Below are 27,627 nucleotides of genomic sequence, written 5' to 3' on the forward strand. Positions count from 1 at the left end.
CAAGTGCCTTTGCCTGATACCACCAGCATACCCCGGCCGAGGTATTCAAAGCATAGCTCTCATTTGGTTACACAGACTGTATAAACCTAGCACTCAAGGTTTGAGATTTCATAAAATTGATTCTTTTTCTGTGGCTTCATCAGGGACATTTTTAAGTGAAGCTAGCATTTTTTTCTCCTGTAAGTGAGTGATGATGACGAATACAATCAGTACTGAGCCACAGCCTTCCTTTGCAGTCAAGCTCCAACAGTTTTACCTACCATTGTTTTTGCCTCATAGTGCAAATTTCAACACAGTGAAAAAATCATATATATATATATATATTTTAGAGATGGAGTCTTGCTGTATTGCCCAGGCTGGGCTCAAACTCCTGGGCTCAAGCAATCTTCCCACCTCAGCTTCCTGAGTAGCTGAGATTACAGGTGTGCACCACGATGCACAGACATATCGTATTATTATTCTGAAATAGTTTCAACCTTGCCAATTCCTTAAAAGGATCTTAGGAAGTGCCCCTTTTATCTTAGGAAATAAAAGACCACCCTTTGATAATGTTGAGCTATGACATCAGGATTAAGGACATCAGTTTTCAGATTTAAAAGACCTAAGTTTGAATTCTACCTCTACCACTTACTGGCTCTGAGAATTTGGGACAATTACTTCTCTGAACTCCATTTACTCATCGGTAAAATGAGTCTAATACCCCACAAGGCTCTCGGGAGGACAAAGTGAGATGACGTATGTGAGCACTCAGTGGACACTTGCTGTTGTTAAGTGCTGATGCCTTCCCGATGTAGCTCATCTTGGGGATATTCTAGAACATCTATTCCCCAAGGTTTTGACCACCTTCATCAACCAGCATGAAGAAAATTGGGCCCAAGACTTGCCATCAAAGGCCACAAATCTTGTTCCATGGTAGGGACTCCATCAACTGCATCACTGGCTTTGCCTCAGTCCTCCCTGAGGCTCCTAAAAATTCTTGGAGATTAACAGAGCAGAGGTAACCATGGACTGAGTGATTCCTTGCTGTTGGTGAAGAAATGCAGGCAAGTAGATTCTGTCCAATCTAGTCATCCCAAGAAAATGGTAATAACCAACATCAAATTAGTACTTACATGTGTCAGCACTGTTCTAAGTGTTCTACAAATATTAAGTACCCACAACAACCCTATGAGTAGGTATAATGACAACTCCCCCATTTTACAGATGAGGAAACTGAGACACAGAGAGGTTAAGTAATGTGTCAAAGTTGCACAGCCATATGTGGTTGAGCTGAGATTTGAGCCCAAGCAATCTGGTGCAAACAATCTGGTGGTAGAGGTTAAGTTTTTTTTTGTTTCTTTGTTTTTTTTTTTTTTTTGTTTGTTTGTTTGTTTTTGAGATGGAGTCTTGCTCTGTCACCCAGGCTGGAGTGCTGTGGTGTGGTCTCCACTCACTGCAACCTCCACCTCTGGGGTTCAAGGAATTCTCCTGCTTCAGCCTTTTAAGTATCTGGGACTACAGGCATGCACCCTCAAGCCCAGCTAATTTTTGTCTTTTTGGTAGAGAAGAGGTTTCACCATATTGGCCAAGCTGGCAGGGTTGAGTTCTTAACTGCTATACTACACTGAGGAAGCAGGAAAAAAGGGAGAGGAGTTATTTCTCCAGAAAAGTGTTTCCTCTTGTACGGGGCTTATGTTTTAAAAAGCCTAATTTTGCTCTGAAACGATCTGCTAAAAAAAATTCCTTGAGCCCATCAGAAACTCCAGGAATAATGAAAACTGTACCAGAAAGCCCAAATGTGATGCAAATAAATATATGGTATGACTTTGATTGACTGGTTAAGTATTAGGCAACTCCATTTGGACATGTTTCTTGGAGTGACTCAGAGATTGTGACATTGAAACCACAAAGAGAAAAACGTAATCTCAGAAAACGAGTCAGCTTCGCATTGAACATTACCTACATAATCAGAATAATGTTCATTGGTTTTCAAACTTCAGAATCGATCCATAGCCCAAGCATGGAGGACATTGGTTTAGTTGCAGAATAGGATGCAAGCAGAGTGAATCTTGATGACGAGCAAGTAAAAACACAGCTACAGGCATGGGTAGGCGGAAGTGAGGAATGTGAACTTTCTCGTTCTATGAAACAGGAAGCTAAGACAGTCTACGTAAGGTGAATGAAGAAAAGAAATGAAAATATAAGTTATTTTTAAAAATTAGAAAGCTAACCAATACAGAGGGAGGAATGAGTTTGCTAAATTCTCACCTATCATGGCAGGAAGCCAATAGATTATAAATTGAGAAATAGAGGGATGAACATATTATTTAAAGATAAAGATGTAACCACCAGAAGAACCAAATAAAAATGGTTTCAAAAAGCTTCCTCTGGGCAATAGGACTCAGGGTGGGGAGAGAGCAGTATCTCTCATGTGGATGCTTCTCATGAAAATCCCTTCCATATGATCTGATGTTTAAAATAGTGTGCCTGAGGAACAGAAAACCAAATACTGCTTGTTGTCACTGATACATGCGAAATAAATGATGCGAACACATGGACACATGGAGGAGAATAACACACACTGGGGCCTCTTGGAGGGTGGAGGGTGGAGGGTGAGAAGAGAGAGAAGACCAGGAAAAATAACCAAATGGCTACTAGGCTTAATATCTGAGTGATGAAATAATCTGTACAACACATCCCCCATGACGCAAGTTTACCTACATAACAAACCTGCACAGGTACCCCTGAACTTACAGTAAAATTTTTGAAAATTTTTTGAAAAGCAATTATATAATAGAATGCTTCAAAGCACTAAATAGGCACCAAAAAGAATAAACGGGACTTCTCTATTAATGCAGAAAGATCTCTAGGATACTTTTTAAAATGAAAAATAAATGGCAAGTTGAAAAAAAAATCTCATAGATTCAATTTACGTGACAAAAAATGTTATATGTAAATTTTCTGTGCCACAGAAGAAGTAGTACTTGAAAATAAATTTTCTTGGCTAGACAATTTACTTCTAAAGAAGGGCGTGTCTCACAGATGGAGCAATGGTGAGTGCTCACCTGGACAAGGAAGGGGAAGGGGTTCTTATTCCTGATGCAGGTAACCCCTACTGCTGTGTTGTTTCCCTATTGGCTACGATTAGACTGCACAGTCTAAGCTAATTCTGATTGACCATTTTAAAGACAGCAGGAGTACGAGCCAGAGTGGTGGGGTGGGTAGTCTGGTGGGAAGGAAGGTTACAGAACAGGTCAGAGCAGGTGACCAGGGGAGACTCGGGTCAAAGCAGATGACCAGGGGAACAGATGTGAACTACTGATTAGAACTGGCAGGAAAGTTGTTTACTGAAACTAGAGCCAGGGGGGTAAAAGAGAACCAGGAAGTTAAACTTTAAAATGAAGAATTAAAGAATAAGAGAGCTGAACATACTGACATACTGATTCTTTGAAGAGAAACTTGGAGTTCACCTTATCTAACAAAAATAAAAACAAAATAATACAAAAATGTGCATGATTAAATGTCTTAATAAATTGTAAGATAACTGTAGATAGATTTCTAGGACACTTTATTAACTGAAAAATAAATGGCAAGTTGAAAAAATCTGAGTTCAACTTACATGACAAAAATAAAAAAATAATGTGCACGATTAAACATCTAGTAAATTGTAAGATAATTATTCAAGAGTGTGGAGTGACTCATGAAGAATGTGAACTGGAAGAGAAAAAACGCACATTTCCTAGTCTCTTTGACTTGGTAGAGAAAGAGAGAGAGAGAGAGAGAGAGAGAGAGAGAGAGAGAGAGATTTATTGGTTATTTATCAACTAGAAGTAGCTGTCATTTTGGGGAAAGGAGATGAGTTTATAGTGAGGGTACAAAGGAAACATTCTTGTCTGTTTTGTTTTAAACTTCTATATTAAGAATATGTTTTTTATTACTTTCATGTTGTAAAAAGTGTTTCAATTAACAAATACAATAGGAAAAATATACCACTTGAAATAATATAATAATAAATTATCCAGGATTTCTTTCTTTCTTTCTTTTTTAAATTAAAGATAAGAAAAAAAAGAGAGAGAGAAAATGTATAATTACTCAGTGTGCCTTCATGGATTTTTAGGGGTAGGCTCTTTTCATGTTCTCTTTCCCCTCTGTTTAAGGATAAGAAACCAGGATCTCTGAGCTCATTTCTACTCCAGCTCCGAGTACTTGAAGAGGTCAGTTCTCCTCTGTGTATGTTTCACAAGCCTTTTTGCATGTTTGGAAAACATGTTTTTAGCACCAACTGTGGGCCAGAAGCACCATGAGGACTCACAAGCCCTAAGAGAACACTTACGTGATACCCCTGCCATTGACTAATCTAGGACCTGATACTCTCTGCTACAGGAGCCTCTCCCCTGCTCACCTGGGTGCACTCCATCAGCATCTTTCCTACACAGTTGTGAGCTTACCAAAGACAGGAACCATGTCTGCTTTATTTTCTGCTAAATCATCAGGACCCAACACAGTGTCCAGCACATAGTAGTTGCTCAATAAGTACATCTGGTGCAGGCAATTCAGGTTGGAGGTCCCCCCAAATACAAATCACTCACTTTGCATCTCTTGTTGGATCTCTAGGTTGAGAAGGAGAGGCTGCACAGGAGGAAATGCCAGCCTGAGCCAATGAAAGGTGAGAATCTGTGAGTTGGGAAGGGGCTTCCCAGCAGGAATGATGATTCCAGGAGCTTTGCAAGATTTGGCAAGGACTAGAAACTTCTACTTCAACGGCATTAAAAAAAACCCAGTTTTCCACAATGAGAAATAAAATACTGAAAAATAATAAGGGACCACGGACTTGTCCTCAGCGACAGAAGGAAGACAGTGCTGATAAGGTGCTACCTCACTGCACCCAGTCATAGAGAAGGGCGAGGCAAAAGTGTTAAAAGTCTAGAGTTGTACTTGCCTGAGGGAAGCAAGGGAGGTCACAGGACAAAGTACTCTTCCTGTCGAGCAGCAAATCGTGCAGTTGAGAAGAAGACTCAGACATGGTGAATTCAAGAGCATGCCATTCTTGGGCTCAGAATCCTTCAGAGTCTTCCAGTTCATTAAGAGTCAAAAGTCCTTACAATTCCCTTCAGAGCTCTGCATGACCCGGCCTGCAGTATCCTAGACTGATCTGCTTCTCTCCTCACTCCCCCACTTCAACCACGTCGGCCTCCTTGAACACTCCAGGCACATTTCCTGCTCCAAGCCTTTGCGCTTGCTGATCCATCTGCCTAGAATGCCCTTCCCCCAGTGAGCCACTTGGCTTTGCTTCTCACCTCCTTCATATTTTGAGTTAAATGTCACCTTCTCAGGGAAGCCTACCTTGACCACACCATTTACAATTTCATCCTTACCCACCCTAACACACCTTCTCTGCTTTAGGATAATTTGGAAGAAGTCCATTGTGCTGTGCTAACATTTTCTGTTTCTTAAGCCAATGAGCTGTCACTGCAGCTGAGCCCCAGGGACTCTAACTGGAAAAACATCCTAGGGTGGTCCAGACCTGATTTCCTTGGTCCAGATCTTATTAGGAACCCAACCCCTGCCATGTCCCACCTGCTCGGGAGCTAAGCCATCACTCACCGAAGAGTGAAAAAGCAGAAAAGAGCAATTATGCTGCGCAGCAGACCTTTGGCTCAGATTAACATCATTGCCTCTTGATTTGATCTTTTTTATTTTTCTCCAAATAAAAAATGCTCCTAGAGCATTTTGATTGCCTGCCAGACTCATCTTTGGTGAAAAGTAACATTTTGAAAAATCAGGACTTACTTGGTAATACATATTTTAGGGCACATTAAGCTGATAAACAGCTAATTGGTTCTGCTGTCCTGTAATTTGCAAAGGGTAAAATGATTTGTAAATATACATCTATATTAACTGCTCTACGCCAAAACCAATTTCTACAGGTTACAGTAGACTTTTGTAATGGATGAGGTGATGGAAGTCACCTCAACAGTCACCTCAACATGGTTTTGTGGATGACTTTAATTTAACAGGTAGGTATTATCATATTCCAGGGCAGCTATGGATGATGTCAAACAGCATATGGTACAGAATATAGAGTGGTGGAAATTCCGCTTCCTAAATGTGCAGGTGACCAAATATATATATAGACTCTTAGCCACAAGGAATAGAAAGTGTCTGTGGGATTTGTGCACAATATGTCCACACAATGTATTTTCTTTTTTCTTTCCCTGAGTTTGCACCCAGGATATTGAGGGAATTTTAAAACGAGACTGTTGAACTACTCTAGATAATCTTCAAGGATAAAATGGAAAGAAAAATGGACAAATAACACTGAGATTTTTCTTTCTTTCTTTTTTTTTTTTTTTTTGAGATGGAGTCTCTCTCTGTTGCCCAGACTGAAGGGCGATGGTGTGATCTCAGCTCACTGCAACCTCTGTCTGCTGGGTTCAAGCTATTCTCCCACCTCAGCCTTCCAAGTAGCTGGGATTACAGGCATCCACCACCATACCCGGCTAATTTTTGTATTTTTAGTAGAGATGGTGTTTCACCATGTTGGCCAGGCTGGTCTTGAACTTACGACCTCAAGTGATCCACCCGCCTTGGCCTCCCAAACTGCTGGGATCACAGGTTTGAGCCACTGCACCCAGCTGAGATTTTCAAGACTGGAGAGCTAGTCTCTTTCAAACTACAGACTGCTGAATTGTAGACAATTTTAGCTGGGATTATAGGATATATTATTAATAGGGTAAATTGTAAGCACTTAAAAGCAAAACAGTAATTGTCAGGGATTAGTATAGGTTCACTAGGAGAAGCTTAAGATAATTGAATTATCTTCCTTCTGGCAAAACTTCAAGGTATATTTATTGAACATCTACTATACACCAGGCTCTAGTTCTAGGCTGCTGGTTGAGAGAAATGTGGTGGATGGTTTTTGGGCTGGCAATAAGGTATTTGATAGCATTTCCTACAACCTTCAGGCTTAAAGGTGGATAGATGGTGTTGGGCTTTGCCTGCCCAGATCTCATCCTAGTTACCCGTTCCTGGCCCACTCAAGTCGAAGGCCAGTAAAAACCAGGTCTGATGGTACATTTATCTATTGCAAGTCTGGTGCCTTTCAAAGATGGTTTTGGCTGTCTGAGTGCTGCATGAGAACCTGGCTGTAGATTCTCATCACCTATGTTACAGAGTCATCCAAGCCCCAAACCCAGAGGTGAGGGCGAGGGTAGGGTTGACTTTTGCCTGACTCAGTTTAAAGCCCAAAGAAGTCAAATAATGTGCTCAAGTTTACTCTTCGGGAGATGGAATAGCCCTGGACATGATGCCGTCCCCATGTTGGCAAACATCCCAACTCCAACGTGGAAGATGTGAGAACCTCAAATAATTTGCCCACCTGCATCCCATCAGACTCCCTGTTCTTCTCACTTTCAAATCATTAGTGTTCCCTTTTTAAAGAAAGATTTATATTTGATCACCAGAGGTGGTATTTCTTTACAGCCTAGTGCTACAATGTTTCAATTTTATTGGCTTTACCGTTTATTTTCCTTGACTTTGCTTTCTGGATTTGGTATCAGAATTGGGAGAGGTTGGGTGAATTATTTTTCACAATATCTCCAGTCATTGAGTGGTTCGGAGCCTCTGATTGATGCCAAGCTCTCCTTGATACAGAATTGAGCATGTTGGAAGAGACCCAACCCACCAGCCTAGGTCCTGAAGTTAGGGCAGGGTGGTGTGGTGGTTAGAGTGAGATTGTGGTTTATATCTCAGCCCTGCCACCACCTAGCAGAGTGATCTTGTGCAAGCTACTTTACCTCTCTGAGCCTCCAACTCCTTGCTGGTAATACAGAACAATTAGCAGTAGACAGGACTATCATAAGGCTCAGTTGAGCCTGTTTATGCTAAGGATTTACCCAAGGCTCAGAATACAGTTAATGAGTGACAGAAGAAGGTACAGTTTAAATTCCAGCCCAGCCTTTACTAATCATATGCAGTTTGCGAAATGGAGGTAATAGTATTATCTATCTCTCAAAGAAATCAGGAGAGTTAAATAATAATTGTAAAGTGCATGTTTAGAAGAGTGCCTGGCATCTAGCATATGTTGGTTAAATAAATGAATAAATGCACAAGGTCTGGCCCAGAAATGAGGCCAGGAGTGGTGGCTCACACCTGTAATTCCAACGCTTTAGAAGGCCAAGGCAGATGGATTACTTGAGGCCAGGAGTTCGAGACCAGCTTGGTCAGCATGGAGAAACCCTGTCTCTACTAAAAATGCAAAAAATTAGCTGGATGTATGGTGCACATCTGTAGTACCAGCTACTTGGGTGGCTGAGGAAGGAGAATCACTTGAGGCCGGGAAACAGAGTTGCGGTGAGCTGAGATCATACCACTGCACTTCAGCCTGGGCAGCAGAGCAAGACTCTATCTAAAAAACAAAAAATGAATGCACAGTCTACCACAATAATTGTTGCTAGGCACATAGAAGGTGTTTGTTAAGTGTTAGCTTTTAATTATTTTTTATAGGTAAGGAACAGTGGTTCACACCTGTAATCACAGCACTTTGGGAGGCCAAGGTGGGAGAGTCACTTGAGCCCAGGAGTTGGAGACCATCCTGGCCAGCATAGTGAGACCCCATCTCTACAAAAGATTTTAAAAATAGCCAGGCATGGTGGCATGTGCCTGTAGTCCCATCTACTCAGGGGCCTGAGGTGGGAGAATCCTTTGAGCCCAGAAGGTGGTGGCTGCAGTGAGCTCTGACTGCACCACTGAACTTCAGCCTGGGAAATAGAGTGAGACCCTGTCTCAAAACAATTTTAAAAAGTAAAAATTAAGAAATTAAAAATAATTCTTTCTCCTAGTTACTTGGCACCTGTTTCTGGGGTTCTCATGGTCCATCCTCTCCCTGTCCAGCTTCCTTGGAAGCAGCCCCCAGGATCCATAACAGCATTTCATGGGCTGACTGATCCCAGGAAGGGCAGACTTGCCCTGGAAGTGAGCCACCTCATACAAACCCAGGAAAGAGGCTACACGTGGGGTTCCTGCCTTGAGAGAGCTCTCTTAGGCTGGAGGGCTTCTAGTAGTAGACATTGTTTTTCATCTGTACCATTTTGGAAAAAGCTTCAGCAGACCCACAAAATGCTAGTCAAATCCTGAATTCTTCTTCTCCTTTATCTCTGCTCTTCCAGATTCTCACTGGCTCTTCTGTTCTTTGTCCATAAATGTGAGTGATACTTAGGGTGTCATTTTCCCTCTTTGTCTTCCTTGTGTTTCTCTGGCATTTACTGTGTACTGTCATACCTTTGATTACCATCTATGTTTGGATGGCCCTAAGTATCATTCTCTGTTTCACTTCTGTTCTAAGATCTACCTTTGTGACGTGTAACATTTTGGAGTATGAGACTCTTTCACAGAAGTGCCCATTCATGTATCTTTCACGAAGTTTCATGAGCATACTGAACCTCATCCATGGAGCTACATGGCACAGTATTCATACCTAGACTCCCAACACCAGCTGCCTGTTGTGGGCCACCCACCGAGTAACCTTGTCTTATGGAGTCTACTGTCAAACTTAGCTAGAGCATTCCTTTCTTTTTACTGCTAGTAGAAATGCTGGCTCCCAAGGCTTTCTTCTTTTGTCAGCCCTCGAAGATACTGTTCCTGCGTACCTGGTCAGGGACTACATTTTCCTGGATGCCATGAGAGAAGGGAAAATCAGAACTATGTGGGAGTTCTCTGGGAAATAAAGAATATCTGATTACATGATGGGTCTGTGATAAAGGCAGATGGTACAAGGAAAAAAGAAAAGCAATTCAAAACTCTTGGGAAAACAAAGAATCCTTCTAGAAATAGAGTGTTATTATAGATTCCTACATGTCTCTGCAGTGAGATATATAGCAGGGTTTGGCAAACTTTGCTTTTTCTGGAAAAGGCAAAATAGTAAATATTTCAGGCTTCGCAGGCCAAGCAGCAAAATTGAGTATATATAAACGACAAGAAATTGTAAGATATATAGATATACAAATGTGTATATATATAGATAGATAAGTGACAAGAAAGAAAACAAATTTCTTTCTTTCTTTTTTTTTTTTTTAAGACAGAGTATCGCACCATCACCCAGACTGGAGTGCAGTGGGGTGATCCTGGCTCACTGCAACTTCTGCCTCCTAGGTTCAAGTGATTCTCCTGCTTCAGCCTCCTGAGTAACTGGGACTACAGGTGCAGGTGCATGCCACCACGTTCAGCTAATTTTTTTGTATTTTTAGTAGAGACAGGGTTTCACCATGTTGGCCAGGATGGTCTCAATTTCCTGACATGATCCACCCACCTCAGCCTCCCAAAGTGCTGGGATTACAGGCATGAGCCACCATGCCCAGCCAAAAACAAGTTTCTACAAATTTTTTATTGGCAACATTTAGGATTATGGATGTTGTTATTTGAATTTTATATCTTTTTATGCATCATGAAATATTATTGGATATTACTTAATTTTTCAACCTTTTAAGATACACAAAATATTTTTAGCTATGGGCTGTCCAGAAGCAGGCAATGGGCTGAATTTGGCCTCATCATAGTTTGTCAAGTCCTGAGATATAGCTACAGATCATAATATATCTATACACCACTGGGCTTCCTTCTTTCCCTCTCTCCCTCTTTCCTCCCTCCCTCCCTCCCTCCCTTCCTTCCTTCCTCTCTTTTTTTCTTGCTCTCTCTCCTTTTTCTTTCTTTCTTTCTCTTTCTTTCCTTCCTTCTTTCTTTCTTTCTCTCTTTCTTTCTTTCTTTCTTTCTTTCTTCTCTCTTCCTCCTCCCTCCCTCCCTCCTTCCCTCCCTCCCTTCCTTCCTCCTCTCCTTTCCTCTCCTTTCTTTCTTTCCTTTCCTTTTTTTTTCTTTCTTTCACAGAGTCTCACTTTCCACCCCAGGCCAGAGTGCAGTGGCATGATCTCAGCTCATTGCAACCACAATCTTCTGGGATCTAGTGATCCTCCCACTTCAGCCTCCTGAGCAGCTGGGACTACAAAAGCATGTCAGCACACCTGACTAACTTCTTTCTGTATTTTTTTTTTTTTTTTTTTTGCAGAGATGGGGTCTCACTATGTTGTCCACTCTGTTCTCAAACTTCAGGACTCAGGTGATCCACCCACCTTGGTCTCTCAAAGTGCTGTGATTACAGGTGTGAGCCACCATGCCCTGCAGAGTTTTCAACTGTTAAAAATTTCTGAGACAAAGCATGATGACATTATTTATGTTTATTGGGTCTCAATTTAGTGGGATATAAACATGCACTAGTTTTAGTTTGGCTTTCAACTATGTTACTTCAAATCTTTTTTTTTTTTTTGAGACGGAGTTTTGCTCTTGTTACCCAGGCTGGAGTGCAATGGCGCGATCTTGGCTCACCACAACCTCCGCCTCCTGGGTTCAAGCAATTCTCCTGCCTCAGCCTCCCAAGTAGCTGGGACTACAGGCACGCACCACCATGCCCAGCTAATTTTTGTATTTTTAGTAGAGATGGGGTTTCACCATGTTGACCAGGATGGTCTCGATCTCTTGATCTTGTGATCCACCCGCCTCAGCCTCCCAAAGTGCTGGGATTATAGGCGTGAGCCACTGCGTCCAGCCCAAATCCTTCATTTTCTTAAAGATAGTTTAGGCAGTTTCATAACTTTCCACTTTTGGTTGTTAAGACTTCCAGTTCTGCCTAACATTTCAAATTGCATGTTGAATTCAAATCACTATCCTCGCTCCTTTTTCCTTTAGATCCTAGCACCTTCTGTATGTATGTTCCTCAGGGAGCAGGAAGAAAGAAAAGGCCAGTCTGCCACTTCACTTAGCTGGGCAAGGCTATATACTTTTCTTGTTTGCTGTCACTGCTTCCCTGGCTAACATCAACGGCCAGGCACTCTGTGTAGCAGGCATCTGCGTGCTATCTTGTGGAGTCACGTGCATTGGTTATTGGAGGGTCCTATGGCACCTTACCACTGCAACTTCCTTTCCTGATGTGGAATCTTTGACTCCGGTCTAGTCTTTTCCAACCTGGGTGGCTCTTTCCACTGAAAACACACAGCCCCATGTTGCTGAGACTGTGGTTGACGCATACAGTACCCTGTGGACATTTAGTATAGACCCTCCTCCCTTTGAGTGGACTCAGTTCTGAACCAAGGTGCATGGCTTGGTGAGTGGAGCATGGGCTGACTCTCAGCCCCTACTCGACCCCTCGGCCAAGCAGCCTCGTATAGGGCAACATCTTCACAAATTGTACAGCCCGGGTTAAGTCTTCTTGGCTAATGGGCTGCTCTCTCGGGTGAGATATGAACACAATGGTGGCAGCCCAGCTACCCACTGCCACATCCAGTCCACACACAGAACTTCACCATTCCAAACAGGCTACTCCCCTCCCGTGCCTCCTCTTAGCTCTGTTGTTCCCTCCAAGTCCGTTGCTGAGGTGGACACATAAGCTGCTCAAGCAAATGTCCAGTCCAGCACTCAATCATTGTGGATGATTCTTCTTGAAGCCACGGATACCTCACTGAGGAACTAATGGTATTGAGAGGAAGGGGAGAACTTGTATAAGAAGGCTAACTTATCATTTGTCTTAGCAAATAGATCTTGTGTAGAAATGTATAAATCAATAACTAATGGTCAACATGTTATTTAGAAGTCAGAAGAAATGAAGGAAGCACAAGAACTAAAACAGAAAGAGTTGAAGGCATCTGCTACTTTTATTTCCCCATTTCACAGATTAGTAAACTAACATTCAGAGAGTAGGCAATTTTCAAGGTCTCACAGTCGGTAAATAACAGGAACCACGTAACCCCCAGGTTCACCTGCTCCCAAAGCCCCTGTTATATTCCGTATTCTCTGTGGTCTTTCATTAACTTAGTAAGGACCTATTTGTTCCTACATTGGAAAAGTGTGCTGAGGTAGGATTATAAGATAGGAGAAAATTAAGACAACCTTGGGGTTTTCGACACCTCTGTTTAACCTCAGAAACATTGTTTTAATTGAAGGGTGCTTCCATATGTCAAAGTATACATTTTAAATTATTAAAAACATAATTCTCCTAAAATACATAGTGCGCTCATGTCAAATTTTGTTCAACTCAGCAATGAGGAAACCAGCAAAATGACAAAATTGGTTCAAAAGAGGATGTTCTATTTCTTTTAGTGAAAAAATTTTGAAGTAAGATCGTTAAATTGATATAAAACTGGTTGTTAGGAGAGAAGAGAATAAATCCACAACATTTGGGGTTACCTCATCTAATTAATGAAAATTATGTGGACATCTACTGAACAAAAGTATGTGCATCTCCCCAGTTTTCTACAAGTAAATAGCTAACTACATAGGAACTAGGCCTGAATCTGTAATGAAAGCTAAGTCAATCAAAGTTACATTTCCCCAGACAGTCAGATGACCCCTTGGGTAAATTTGATTCACTGTGCTCTGTGTAAATATTAAAAGAACACAGTCATCTTTTTGCCTAATTTCTTGTTTTATTCTTTTCTTGATGCACACTAGCTATCCATACAAATAACCCACACTGGTGACCCAACCTTGGAATTAAGGTCACTTGATTTTATCCTAATCCAGAACATAAAATTTCAGAGAATGAAACAAATGAAAATATTTTCAAGGCTTCTACTTCCTAAAGTAGATGGAATCCCAGAGTCAGGTAGAATATTGAGTTTGAGGAAGAAAGAAGAGGAGTAAGTTCTTTCCACCAATGATGATACAATTAGGAATGAGATTTAAAATATTTAACAACCAACAGGACACAAGACCAGACAATCAGAATGAATGGTTTTATAGGGCTGGAGCAATGTCATGATGATATCTGCTGGGCTAGGTTTTCACTCTTTATTTAATGGATCTGAGAGGCTCCAGGAAGGGCTAAGGTGGGTGTAGTGGTGGTGGGGAGTTGGTGAAAGACTTGGGCCAGACATTATTAAGACATAGGAAAGTATTTTAAGAACCAGTATGGTGCTATGGACACATTCTGGCTATTAGTCATGTTCATACTCCAACCTCTATCACCTGCCCAATCCTGACTCAACCCCCAAGCACAGTCAGGGTCACTCATTCCCAACCTGCCTTAAGGCTCCAGCCCACTTCTCTCTTCCATCTATCTCTCAGGCTTTAGTGGCAAGAAGGAAGAATACATAAAAAGGAACTGGGAGAAGGTCAGGAGTAGGGAAAAGAGTAAGAGAACTCCAACACCTTCTGAACCCATATCTAAGGGAGGATGCAGCATTAAATCTAGGACTGCAGTTGCAGAAGTGATGAGTTGGTACTGTTTCTAAGTTTTCTAAGTATAGCGGTGTCCCAACAGACAAGAATCCTCTTTCTTACAGATTCTATATTATACTTGGGGGGAGACAGGAGATAAGAAAAGTATGAGTTAACAGGTACAAAAGCACCTAGCACAGGGCTTGGCACATGGAGAATAATTAATGAATGATACGTCTTTTCCTCACCTCCATCCTCAACCACATGCTTGCAGCTTCCCTGAAGGTTTCCAAACACATAAATACTGCTGGAACCCCATCTGGCTGAAAAAAATCAACCATCTGGAGATTTGGAAATATGGGAGAACTTCTAATGACTGGCTAATATTTTTTTCCCATTTTTCAGCCAGATGTTTGATGTCATCCTGGCCCATCTGTAGCAGAAATACCAGATACTAAATCTCTTTTTCCGTAACTTTAAGTTCCCTGTCCTAAAATCCTAAGTAAGTAGGTTTTCTTTTCTATTTTTTAACGAATTAAAAAAGTGATTATTGACTAATAAAGAGTAATTCAACAATCAAATATAAAAATATCAGAAATTTGGATTAAAAGTGCCAGTTCGATAATTTACAAGTCTGAAAACTGGCAGCCCATGGGCCAAATTCAGCTACAAGGTAAATTTGGTTTGACTAGTATCACATTCTTAAAAAGCTGAAAGAGTTATCTGCATTTTAAAAATCAAGAGATTTTACATCTGGCTTTTCTTTACTTGAAATATTGGGTCACACTTGGTGTCCATTTCTCCAAGGTAAAAATCAACTCAAGCCAAGTAATAATCATCCTTCAGATGGGGCTTGAGCTTTCTAGTTTGCCACAGTCATCACCACCCGCTATTGCCCCACACTGAGACCAAGCTCCAGTTACCATACATCTTCTCAAATCTACTGTTACCTACCTCCAAAGCTGTTTGGAATTGAGTTAACAGGGTTGAGAAATGCTTGTTTCACATTTTACATTAGCTGCTTCATCTACACGAACATTTGGATTTGTGACTCCCTAATTTTATCTAAAGCTCTTATTTTAGAATTGGGTAAACTGAGGTCCAAAGAGGGAAAATAATATTCACAATTCATTGTTAATTCGCAGTTAACTGTTAGTGATGGAAATGGGATGAACACCAGGTTTCCTCACTACTAGCCTGGTGGTCTTTCTGCTATCTAAATACATCGCTTTGATTGTCTCTAGGACTTCAAAAGGTTTTCTTAATGAGACAGTCACATATTGAACATGTTCTCATTCAAATTCACAGGCCACTGTTGAAAACGTGAAGCAGGTTAGGGCTCTACTTTGTGAGCGCCTCCCGTGCTTTCCAGATAATGAGTCAGGCGTTCGTGTTGGTTTTCCAGTGTGGGTGTCTCTACACAGGTCGATTGTCTTTCCATTCAAAGTGTGTCCTTCGCTGCCTCTGAATTTGTGTATGTCTGGTGGCTCCTGTGTCCCTCCCGACGCTGCACAGGCATGCTGAGTGTTCTGAGATTTGGGACTTCTGAATGGAAAAACCCATGTGTCTGGGCATTTTCACAAGATAATGTTTGTACCGGTAGCAGACTACCCACTGAAGCATAAATTAATGTTCTCTAGCAAATGTTCAGAGAGGCAGCACGACTAAGGTTAAGTATTGCCTGCTGAGTTTAGGTGTGTGACCTTGGGCAAGTTATGTAAATTTCCCAGCCCTCAATTTCCTCATCTGTAAAATGAGGGTAGTAATAGTACCTATACCATTGAGCTCCTTTGAAGATGAAAGGGGTATTTTTCAAAATTCTTAGAACAGTGTGAGCACATAGTAAGTGCTAAATGCAAGGGATATTCCAATTGGTTACATTATCTTTTCTTAGTAGGTTTTTTAAAAAGTTGAAAAACTGATTATTGACTAACAAAGAATAATTCAGGAATCAGATATAAAAATAGCAGAAATTTGGATTAAAAGTACCATTTGGGTAATTTATAAGGCTCAAAACTGGCAGCCCATGGGCCAAATTCAACTACAAGGTAAACTTAGTTTGAGTGATCCTGTCACTCAGGGAGGAGAAGGATGTTTCCAGTTTTCATTTCTATAACCTAACTATAACTAAGTAGGTTATATAAAAAAAAAACCTTACTATAACTAACTAGGTAGGTTATAGAAAGGAAAACTGGAAACATCCTTCTCCTCCTTGAGTGACATGGTCATCCTTAAAACACATAGCCTCAGGCACAGTACAAATATCAATGCATGTTGGCTTTACCATCATAATTGCATGGAGCACCTTTAGAAAAGTCAGATTTTTGTGGTCCACCTCAGACCTATGGAAGCAGGAGATCTAGTTGTGAAGTCCCTGAAGATCTAAAAATTTTTAAAACTCCTCATGAGAATCTGATGACCAGCTAAGCTGGGAAACAATTCCTTATACTTGAATATCTTTGATGTTGGAAGACTCTAAAAGCTTCCCATTCCACATTCGATAGTTATTTATATGGAGGTAAAACCTATTTTCCTCTAGCTCCTACTTCTACCTCCTTGAGGCCACACAGAACGTTTCAAATCTCTCTTTCATATGACAGCCCTTCAGATATTTACAGACAGCTGTCATGTTCTCCTTGGCATTCTCTTCTTTTAGAGAAAATAATCACATTGCCTCATGGATCTTTAAAAAGTATGGAAGAATTAACTTTTCTAATTTGATATCTAAGAAAATGGAGCTACAAAATCCTCCCAATTTTCCTTTGACACTTAAAGGACCAGAAAATGAGGATGCTGCAGCTCTGGGGTAGGTAAGAAATACTGAATAGGAAAGAACTGTCCATCTTCATTCTAGCAGAGGATGGAAATGCCCAGGTTGGATGCTACCAACTGCATGTGTCTTCCAATGCAGAAATCAGAGGCTCCCGAATATTCCTCAAACACCTGATGTGTTTGATATATTATGACAAATCTTGGCTTCAAATTTTAGCCAGGGCCCATCTGGGTGTTGATTACATGGGTGCAGTCACAGCTAATATTTTCTTGTGATTCATTGTGATTTGTGCATCTTAATGTATTTAACACTTCAAAAAATTAAACAACAAAAACAAAAAGCCAGGTCAAGTTGTGTGGGGATTGCAACACATTTTCTGAATAGAATTCACCTGCCCAAGGACACATCTTCAATTCATCCAATTCCTTCTTGATTCAATTTCTCACTTATCCCATTAAGCCTACAGAATGCCTGGGTGGGGTTTCAATTCCTTGCTCAAACTGTGGGTGTAGGACATGACATTAGAGAAAAGTGAAACCATCAGTTGAGAAATTCTTAGCAAGGGTTCAAAAATTCTAGGTCCTACCTTTGCTCTTATAGGTACGTTTTCTCACAGACCATAATGAGGGAAGTCAAACTTTGTGTTTAATTGTGCATTCTCAGGTTTGATTCTAAGAGGCAGAAGAATTGAAAATGGCTAAAGCACAGTATACATATGTGCCATTTTTGGCTTGGAGAAATCTTAGATTTTTTTCTGCCATCTCTAGAATCATGTGGATATCACAGCATCCACCAAATAAGTTTTACAAAAGACAATTCAATTCCTTACAGTCAATATAAGAAAGGGAAATACTGAATTTCCCTGAGGTAAATGACTTCACCATATACAGTCACAAATATTTGACTTTTGTCGTTGTTTAGGAAATAATTATTCTAGAATTTCTGTCAGTACACTGAATACAGCATAAGCTTTAGATAGTGTTAATTCAAGACCACCTAATCCAAATGTATCATTTCTCAGATGAATAAACTAAGAATTGGAGAGGGTAAATGTCTTAGCCAAGGTCACACTGATACTTTGCAGCATTAACCAGGTCTTCTGACTTCACGTGATCCTTGCTGCATTAAAGATAGCCCTTTCCTACCTGGGCTTCCCACCAGTTGCAAATCTGTGTCAGAAACAGAATCAATTGTAGTAGCACTACGGTCAGGAAAGCAGTTGTTCAAAGTGTCAGGACATGGGAAGAAGGCCAGAGAATGATGCAATATTACACTGGCAAGTGATGTCATAGCATGATTTCCTAAGCGATTTACATAAATGCAAGTTCTCAAGAAGCCCTGACAAATGTCAGCCAGTGGGAATGCAGTCTGAAGAACCAATGGCAAGCAGGGGAGGAGACCATACAGGAAACCCAGATTTCCTTGCCCACCAATGTGACAAGCTTCACAGGTTTCTCAGAAGCCTAAGAAAACCCCCTACTGCCCCTATAATCCAGTGACTTCCCTCAGGCACATAGGCTCCAAAGAGCTTTGATTTTCTTCCTTATCGTTCTATTTACTCCTAGTGATATCCAAGCATTGCCCATTGGTGCTAAGAGTGACTTCTGGTGTGGTGAAAGCAAGTTTAATAGTGTGATAGGCTAAAAAGGGGCTTTACATTTTAAAATTGTTCTATCTTCATTATAATTTAGAGTTACTCCATTAATTTTTAGAATTAAAAGTGATGAACCGCAATTCTTGGAGAATCAATCTTTTGTAAATGTCTTGGAAATAACATCTTTTTTAGGTTTGGGAATGATTTAGGGATAAAGACAGGTGGATACAAAATACCAAGACTTCAGTTTGTTGTAATCCAAACTAATAAAACATGTATCAATAAGGATTTTTTTTTCTTAAAATGTGTGCATGGGGTGTGAGTGGGAGTAGAGGTTTACATATGTTACCCTGTTATTGATTGTCAATGGAAGTTCATGACAATATCTAGTTGGAGTGAACTCAGGAGAAACTGATAAGTCTATGTTGAGAAAAAAGGAAATAGCTCAGAATGTGCCAGACCAGGTCAGAATCTCTCTCTCTCCCCCTCACTTCCTTCCTATTATCCTTCTGCCTCTTCTCCCTCCCCCTCCCTTCAAAATGCAATTTAAGCAGAGTTAAAGACCCCATCTCAAGCCAGAGATTCAAGCAATTTACAATATGCCTAGGGATTTTGGATTTAAAGACTTTTCTCAACTGCAGAAGCTGCCTAGAGTGTCACAAAATCTCATCTCATGAAGCTTATACTAAAAACAATCAACAAGACCCAACCCCTTTAACTCACATGGCGTCAGTCTTCCTGGTAACAGAGTCTGTGCACCTGCACATTCTCAGCAATAATTTGAACTACTCTTCTTTCCTCATCACCATCTCCATCTCCCCCAAACAACCACCAGAATATCACAAACTGGATTATTCAGAGCCATTGAGAGGAATTTGCAAATACCTTCTAGGCAGCAGGTCCTCCACAGCCCCGAATGGGTCATTACTTCTTCATTCTTCCTGCTGGTTTCATTATCACTTGTAGATTTAGTCCTGCACACACCTCTGGAATATAACCAGTAGTCCGTGCCCACTGCAATGGTCATTAAACTAAAAGCTGCAAAGGCTCCCACAGTGGTGATCAACATCTGGATACCTCTGTCACACATCCTCATAATTCTTCATGGTACTCTGGACGGCTGGGGGTTGGAGGGGAAGAGTCAGTGCCGGAGGGGAAAATCACTCTGCAGCCGGGTAACCTAGCACAGGCTCTTCTAAAAATTCAGGTCTCCTTTTGTCAGCATCCACAGGGACTTTGGGAAAGCTGGGATTTCCTGTCTGGAGCGCTCTCCAGTTCCCTGGGTCGCCTATGGCCCTCGGAAGGGTGCAGGCTCCGGGGGGTTGGTCCGCATCACTGCTGCTTTCTGAGGGTCCCTGGGTTCCTTTCATTCCTCAGGAGCTTGGTAAAGACGAGGGTCCGTGCAGGGCATGGCTCCGGAGCCTGGAGCTGCCAGCTCGGTTGGAGATGCGCCTGGCTTCTCACAGCCTCGGGAGACTCAAGGCAAAGAAACCCAGAGAGGTCTCTGTGTGAGTGTGTGTGTGCGTGCGTGCGTGTGTGTGCGAGCGCGTGTGCTGGGGGTGAGGGCGGATGGCAAAAAATAGCACTGCTGGGAGGCGAGCCGCTGAGAAGAGTGTTCACTGCTTCCACAGCCTCGCAGGAAAGCTCTCCGCCTGCTCCCGACACCCCCGCTCAAACTGGAGAAAAGACAGAGTCCTGGGGCGGGGGCTGGCTGGTTTCACTGGGGGCGCCGAGTCCGTGGTGCTGAAGGGACAGCTCCCAGCCTGTTGCCCCGCCTCCGCCGTCCTAACGCCTAGGCTTTAAGGTCCGTGGTGCTGAAGGGACAGCTCCCTCCTGCAGCTGCACCCCGCCGCCCCGAGTAGAAACCCGGAGTGCTAAAGGGTCTTCCTTTACCCGCCTTTCCCTCGTTCCTTCCCCGGTCAGCCAGCCGGCTTGACTCTGTCCAGTCAAGCCCACTCTCCGCGCAAAGTTTCTGGAGCCGAGGGCAGTCAGCGCCCTGGCTCCTGGGCGCTGCAGCACGACCCGGTTCCTCCGCTCTGGGAAGGGTTAAGGAAAGGGGAAGGGGAGTGAAACCCTTAGCGCACTCTGGCGCTCTCTCAGCACCCACCCAGCGCGGCATTCTTCAATCCTCCCTTCCACCCCATGAGCCAGGCAAGTTTGCCGTTTGCTGCGAGCACCACTGGAACCCACTGGGGAAAAAGAAGACCCGAAAGACCGAGTCTTCTTAAAGGCACCGGCAGCTCTGGGGACGGCTCTATGGCTCACTTAGGCAGGCAAAAAGTGTTGTCACAATCACATCTGTGTAGAGTCTGTCTCAATTTGGTTCCCCAGCAAACAAACCAATATGTCTACCCTCCTTTCTCTGGAGCTCTGGTTTACACCGGAGACAACCTGCTCAGATCAGACCCGGAACTGTTCATACACATATGATCATGTATTCCTAAAAGATGGAAGGAGCTAAATGGATATAGATTCTATCATGCACATATTGGGGACCTTGGGCAAAAGAGTATAAGATTTTGGTCTTTGAATATGCCTCTTATATATTTTAACACCTCTACATTTAAGGAGGTGATGGATTCACGGTGGGAGAGTCACTGAAAATGTCAGATTTTTTTCAAAGGTCTCTAGGATAATCATTTGCTAACATTCTTATCTAAGTCGGACCACCAGGCAGGTGAAGTTAAGTCTGCTTTCCTTGTTAGTCCAAAGTGCAACTGAAGTTGCATACCTGAAAGCTCTCTTTCTTGGAAATAGCCAGTGTTTGCAACAGATTAGCATTTAACCAGCTTTTTATTACTATGTATTCCGGCATATGCATGGGCTCACACCGCGTTGACTAAAAACAGCCCACAGAAATACTCCTATTATTATTTTTTTCCTATGGCATACTGGGACTGATATCCAGAGGTCAGGCACTTGGAAATGAGGCTGCTTGGGTTGTTTCCGCAGTTCCTGAGATGTGTCTGCAACCAACTGTCATGTTTGAATGTTATTTAGCTGGACAGAAATATAACAGGAGGTAATTGCAGACACACATACTCCCCTGGTGCCATCTTTGGCTGCCTGGGAGCTTCTGTTCAGGTGACTGAGTAGCAGTAATGTATTGAAGGGTTCTCAAATGCAGCTCACAACTTCTTGGTGACTTCGTTACTTTTATTTTGGTGTTAAGATTGAAGACTTTATCTGTAGTGTTAGATAAACATGCATGTGCATGAGGGAGTTTGAATATGAATATATAGCTGTGGAGTGATTGTGTTTGAATGCTCACCTGTGCTATGTTCAGTTTAGTTATAAATTCTGAATGCCTGTGAACTTGTCATAGAAGTAAAGCAGGTATGTAAATGTATGTTTGTACCTGCAAGCAGTGTTATGGACCATGTGAACATATTTGCTGCAAATGCATAGCTTTGCACATGTATGTGTATGCATGCATGTGTGTGTGAGTATAGTATAGACTTGAACATGTAGATGTGTATACCTATGTGCATTTAGTTGCATATGCATGTGTCATGGTTCACAAACACTGATGTATGACAGGAGGTAGAAATACTGAAAGCTTGCCACGTAATCACAATGGAATGGATAAACTTGGGGCCAGGACAGCCATACTCTAGAATAATGACAGAAGAGGGTAAACAAGGCCCCCTACAAGTTACTTAGAGTTATTTTCTTTCCTAAAAAGAAAACTTGCATCTTAATTAAGTATCACATCTTGATTATTATTAACTTTTTTTTTTAAAGGGAAAGCCACATGTAATATTGAGGTGAGGTTGGTATTTATTAGGAGGGGTTATTCAGTTGGCAAAAATTTCCCTCCCCACTCTCAGAAAGTTAAATAAGATGAAGTAATTAATAATGATCAAAGCAGTCATTTCAGGATCTCTTGCTCTGATAGAAGTGAGAAAGGTCTTCTTTCAAAGAAGGACTTTGTTGATGAAAGGTCAGTGAGCTTCAGGGCTAAGGGACAGTATGTCCCAATCACTTCACTTATCAGACCCACGGTGGAACAACAGCATCTCCGTCTCCACTCACTTAGCTCTGCAACAGAAGCCCAGACAGGCAGAGCATGGTGCCCACGGGCCTAGGAAAAGGATAGTTGGGGGAAAAGGATCAGGAGCTCAGGTAGATGAAGGTAACAATTATGGGTCAGGATGCACCTAGCTTTTCTGAATAAGAGAAAGGGATGATTGTGATAAAATCAGAGCTGTGTCCTGGGTCTCTGACTTGGTGAGGCAGGCTCATTCTTTGGAATTGCTGTCCAGGGCCCTGATCACTGTGGGAAGTCCCGAACCTGCATGTGGAGCAAGTCAGAACACCTGAATGGAGTGGGAGTGTGGAGGCAGTGAGGCTGCAGTTAGTTCCCTATCATGCCTCCCCACTTACTAGGGGGTGACCTCATCCTTTCATTCAATTGAATGTGTAGGTGTGTGGACCCGGGTGCGTAGAATCTGCTTGTAAGCCTAGAGATAGTTCCTCATTTTTCACCACTAGAGGGCTCTTTCAGTAGATCAATGAAGGACCCAAAAGATTCAGAGCTCTGTCCTGGCCGGGTTGGAGCTAGACTCCTGTTTGCTAATAGCCTTCTCTGATCCAAGAGAGATCAGAAGACTGGGAGACACTCAGACATCTTGCAACTGATGTCTGATTCTCTTATTAAGACTTTTGTTTCTTTCCACTGGGCTGTTAGCTAGTGGAGTAGTTGGCATGGTGTATTTATTTATGTTTGTTCCTGTCCATCTCTTCATACATCTGGAGGGGTCAGTGCCCCTTGTAAATGGTTGTGTCATTTAGAAAGGAGTACTGACAGCTGCTTCAATCCAATAAATTCTTCTCGAGTGCCTACTATGTGCAAGGCATTCCACTATGTGATCAGCACTTCAGAGAATACAAAGATATGATTCCCATCTCTCAGGGAGCAGATTATGCAGTAGGGAATATTTTATTAGTGAGTTCACTTTGACTGTAAATGGCAAAAACTTACCAGAGCTAGCTTAAGAAAATGGATAATTTAGTATAAGAATATAACAATGTTTCAAGGAACCACAGGGCAGAGGTTCAATCAGGCCTCAGCAGGGAGCTGGAACCAGCAAAAAAAAAAAAAAAAAAAAAAAAAAAAAAAAAATAGAAAAAGAGAAAAAGAAAGAAAGAAGCCACCAGGAGTCTTGACAGTCTCTTTATTTTGCATCTCTGCCTCTTTTCATATTTTTAGTTGAAAAATTGTTTTGCTTCATCTATTCTTTGATCCTCGAAATAGAAGCCTAGATTTTGAGTTCTTATGTCATCTCTATTTAAGAAACCCACCCAGACTAAACTGGGCAGTTTTAGTCCTAATTCAAAATTTCCGGGAGAGACAACCTGATCAGCCTCGTTTATGTTGCTTGCCACTTCCTGATCCACACAGCTGTGGCCAAGGAGTCAGGGTCATGTAGGATAAACATAGCCATCAGGACCAGCCCCTGTGAGTTGGGGAAGGGAGGATAGTTCTTAGAAAAGGAGGAATTTCTGTGATACCTCAGAAGACTTCACTGTGGAAAGTCTATGCGATCTACTTCTGGCACCAGTCCAGTGATGCCCATGGGACCAGCAGTAAAATGTGATCACGAAGAAGACAACAAGGCAGGATATGGGGCCCAGAGATATTGGAGCCCCAACTAAGCTGGGTGTCAGGGTACCAAACCAGCTTTACCTTTTGTCAGAAGGGAATGGGCAACAGTTGGAGAAAATGTCTTTGGAGGTAAAGGCACCCACATGTGTGTAAGTCAAGGAGATGATGAAAACCAGGCACACATGGACTAAATAGTGCCATCCTGCCATCTTGAATTCTCTCTTGATGTTTGCACATAATCTTGTTATGAGTTTTCTACTTTTAGATTCAACCTATAGAAAAAAGCATTAAAACACAAATATGCTCATAAAACATTCACACATCATTATTTCAACTTCAGTCTTGTTAACCTTTCAGTATCTGAAACCCTCTATGCTCTCTTTGAACCCAACTACATGAAGTTAGGTTTCTACTCTTGAGACAGTGATAGAAATTGGAGGTGGAGGGAGAGGGGGAATGGGAGGATGTAACATCCTGATATTATTATGCCAAGAGAATAACCAAGATATACTGTCTAGAGTTGATAAAAGGAGATGTAGAGTATCTAGTATGTCTTTGAAAATTAAAGATAACCAATAAAAAATAAAAATATTCTAATTTATACTTGGAGAAGAGAAGAAGAGAGATTGGGGTAAAATTAACTAAACCAAAATAAAATGAGTAATGAGAATGACCAGGATAGGAACAGGACAGACGCTTTTCACTACAGCCGCTTCTATCCTATCTGATTTTTAAAATCTTGTCCATGTATGTGTTGATGAAAGTTTAAAGTTAATTCAAAAATAAATAAAAACAGTAAGCAGTGTGCCACCTGTCCATCTCCTCCAATTATCTCTTGTTTCATGGATCCAGAAATGCCGGGTGTTTCCTGTGACTCACCCATTGATTTCCTGTGCTGAGAATGCTCTTCCCTGAATATACTTTATATGTAAGAAACATTTATTTTTAAATAATTTTGAATTTACATACAAATTGCTGCCACCAGATATTGTCATGGTTCAATCCCTCACTTCATTCATACCTCAACTCAAATGTCACCTTCTTAGATAATTCTTTAACTGCTCTATCTAAAACTAATACCCAATACTTCTCTATCCTCTTACTCTGCTTTATTTTTCTTCATAGCATTTATCAGTCTCTGACATTATACTGTGTATATGTATACATATGATTTTGTGCTTATTGTCATCTTCCTAACTAGAGACAAAAAGATCCATGAGAACACGAGCTTTGTCTTGTTCAAATCTAAATTATCAGACCCTAGAATAGTGCTCAAGATATAGTAGGCATTTAATTATATTTGTTTAATCAACTAATTGCATAAGTAATTATTAAGATTCACACCTGTGACAGGCACTGATGAGACAATAACAAGCAGGAAAGGCATTGTTCTTGATCACCTGAAACTCTAGTCTCATGAAGGGAGCAGAGACAACTGGACAAATAAGAACAATTGTAGGTTAGGTGTAGTGGCTCACACTTGCAATCCCAGAACTTTGTAAGGCTGAGATGGGAGGATCACTTAGGGTCAGGAGTTTCAGACCAGCCTGGGCAACATAGTGAGAACTTGTCTCTCAAAAAAAAAAATTAAAAAATTAAAAAGTAGCCAGGCTATAATCCAAGCTACTCAGGAGACTGAGGCAGGAGAGTCCTTTGAGCCTAGGAGTTCAAGACTGCAGTGAGCCATGGTGGCACCACTATACTCCAGCCTGGGTGTTAGAGTGAGACCTTGTCTCAAAGAGGAGGATAAGAAGAAAAAGAAGAAGAGGAGAAGAAAAAGGAGGAGGAGGAGAAAGAGAAGGAAGAAGAACAAGAAGAAAGAAGAAGAAGAGGAGGAGGAGGAAGAAGAAGGAGGAGGAGGAGAAAGGAGGAGGAGAAGGAGAAGAAGAAGGAAGAAGAAGAAGAAGAAGAAGAAGAAGAAGAAGAAGAAGAAGAAGAAGAAGAGGAGGAGGAGGAAGAGGAGGAGGAGGAGGAGGAGGAGGAGAAGGAGGAGGAGGAGGAGGAGGAGGAGGAAGAGGAGGAGGAGGAGAAGAAGAAGAAGAGGAAATAATTGTTGGTACCCCCACTCTTCAGGTTCTCCTTGCTGGGTTGATGCATTTATACCCCTCCAACCCTGATCTCCCTAACCCACAGCTTCCCCTTCTTGGGAGAATTGCTCTCAGCTGATGGGAGCTCCCTCTCCCAAGGAATTAGAGCCTTTCTCTCTGCAGTCAGATACAAGGGTGCAAAAGGCTGGCCTCCTGCAGAGACAACTCTGAGATACAATTTATGCTCTAGGTTCTTCTGAAGATCAGGCCAAGACAACAAGATCCTTGCTGGGCTTCACCTCCATACCTTATGATTACCAAACCATAGTGTGCATTAGAATCGCCTAGGCTTGTTGAATGAGACATTATTGGGCTCCACTCTCAGAGAGAGTCAGGTGATGAAAAGTAATGGAAAAGAAAGTTTCTCTCTGAAAAAGGAACAGATTTGCTAGCCAGGAAAGTCTTCCGTTCTTAGGAAAGAGAAATTTTGTTATTCCTGCTCAATTGATCATTTCTATACATGCGTGACTGCTGTGTGTATTTTAGTCTCTGCTTTTAAAAGGAATTTTTTGGTTATGTGTTGCCTTCTGCACTATTGAATGATGGATGTGCATGAAGCAAGTAAATTGTCTTTTAATTTAAACCATGAAAGGACACACCCAAATCTGCTGAAGAAGGCTGCAAGCTTCTCAGAAATTTTACCAAAATTTAAGAAAGGGAAAACAAAAGTTGTCCTGTAGGTTTTCTGTAAAATCTCCACCCAGCCGGTTTTTGGACAGACTTTGCTAGCACATAGGTGACACCTTTTTCTCTTGGCTTTCTTCCTACCTGGAACTAGGACTCAATGCTAGAGTCAGGGCAGCCATGTCATTACATAAGGTAACAAACACATGTAGGATTCCTGAAAATAAAACAGAAGAAGCCTAGTCCAGGTATGGTGGCTCACACCTGTAATGCCAACTATTCAGGAAGCTGAGGTGTAAGGCTCACTTGAGCGCAGGAGTACAAGGCCAGCCTGAGCAACATAGAGAGATCCCCTCTCATCTCTAAAACTTTTTTCTTTTAATTAGCTGGGCATGCTGGAGTATGTCAGCAATCCTGACTACTTGGGAGGCGAAGGTGGGAAACATCACTTGATCCCTGGAGCTGGAGACTGCAGTGAGCTATGATCCTGTATCACTGCACTCCAGCCTGGGCAACAGAGATACACTGAAAGAAGCCAGAGTCCCTGATAGCATTATGGAGTCACCACTCCAGGCCAAAAGCTTTTATCTGCACAATTCTTACTACATGATGAAAACAGACTCTTTAACTTATTTCACCCCTTTTCAAGTTTAGCAGATGAGCACAATTCTCAATTTATTCAGACAAGGAGATGTGAAATTAGAGAGTTAGTCTATTGGTCATGAAGCTTCTAGTGACATTTAACAGAAATCCAACTTAAAGT

General features: G+C 41.8%; 1 protein-coding gene across 1 annotated transcript in view; it reads right to left on the reverse strand.

Moving 5' to 3' along the window:
* Positions 1-20,686, reverse strand: part of CACNG3 (calcium voltage-gated channel auxiliary subunit gamma 3) — a 104,200-nt gene extending 83,514 nt beyond the window's left edge. Inside the window, exon 1 of the mRNA XM_003930206.4 lies at positions 19,431-20,686. Within this exon, the coding sequence (XP_003930255.1) occupies positions 19,431-19,641 (211 nt within the window). The 5' untranslated portion in view covers positions 19,642-20,686. The remainder of the gene's footprint in view (positions 1-19,430) is intronic.
* Positions 20,687-27,627: the final 6,941 nt, after the last annotated feature.

This window comes from Saimiri boliviensis, chromosome 12 (assembly GCF_048565385.1).
Source record: "Saimiri boliviensis isolate mSaiBol1 chromosome 12, mSaiBol1.pri, whole genome shotgun sequence".
Taxonomy (NCBI): domain Eukaryota; kingdom Metazoa; phylum Chordata; class Mammalia; order Primates; family Cebidae; genus Saimiri; species Saimiri boliviensis.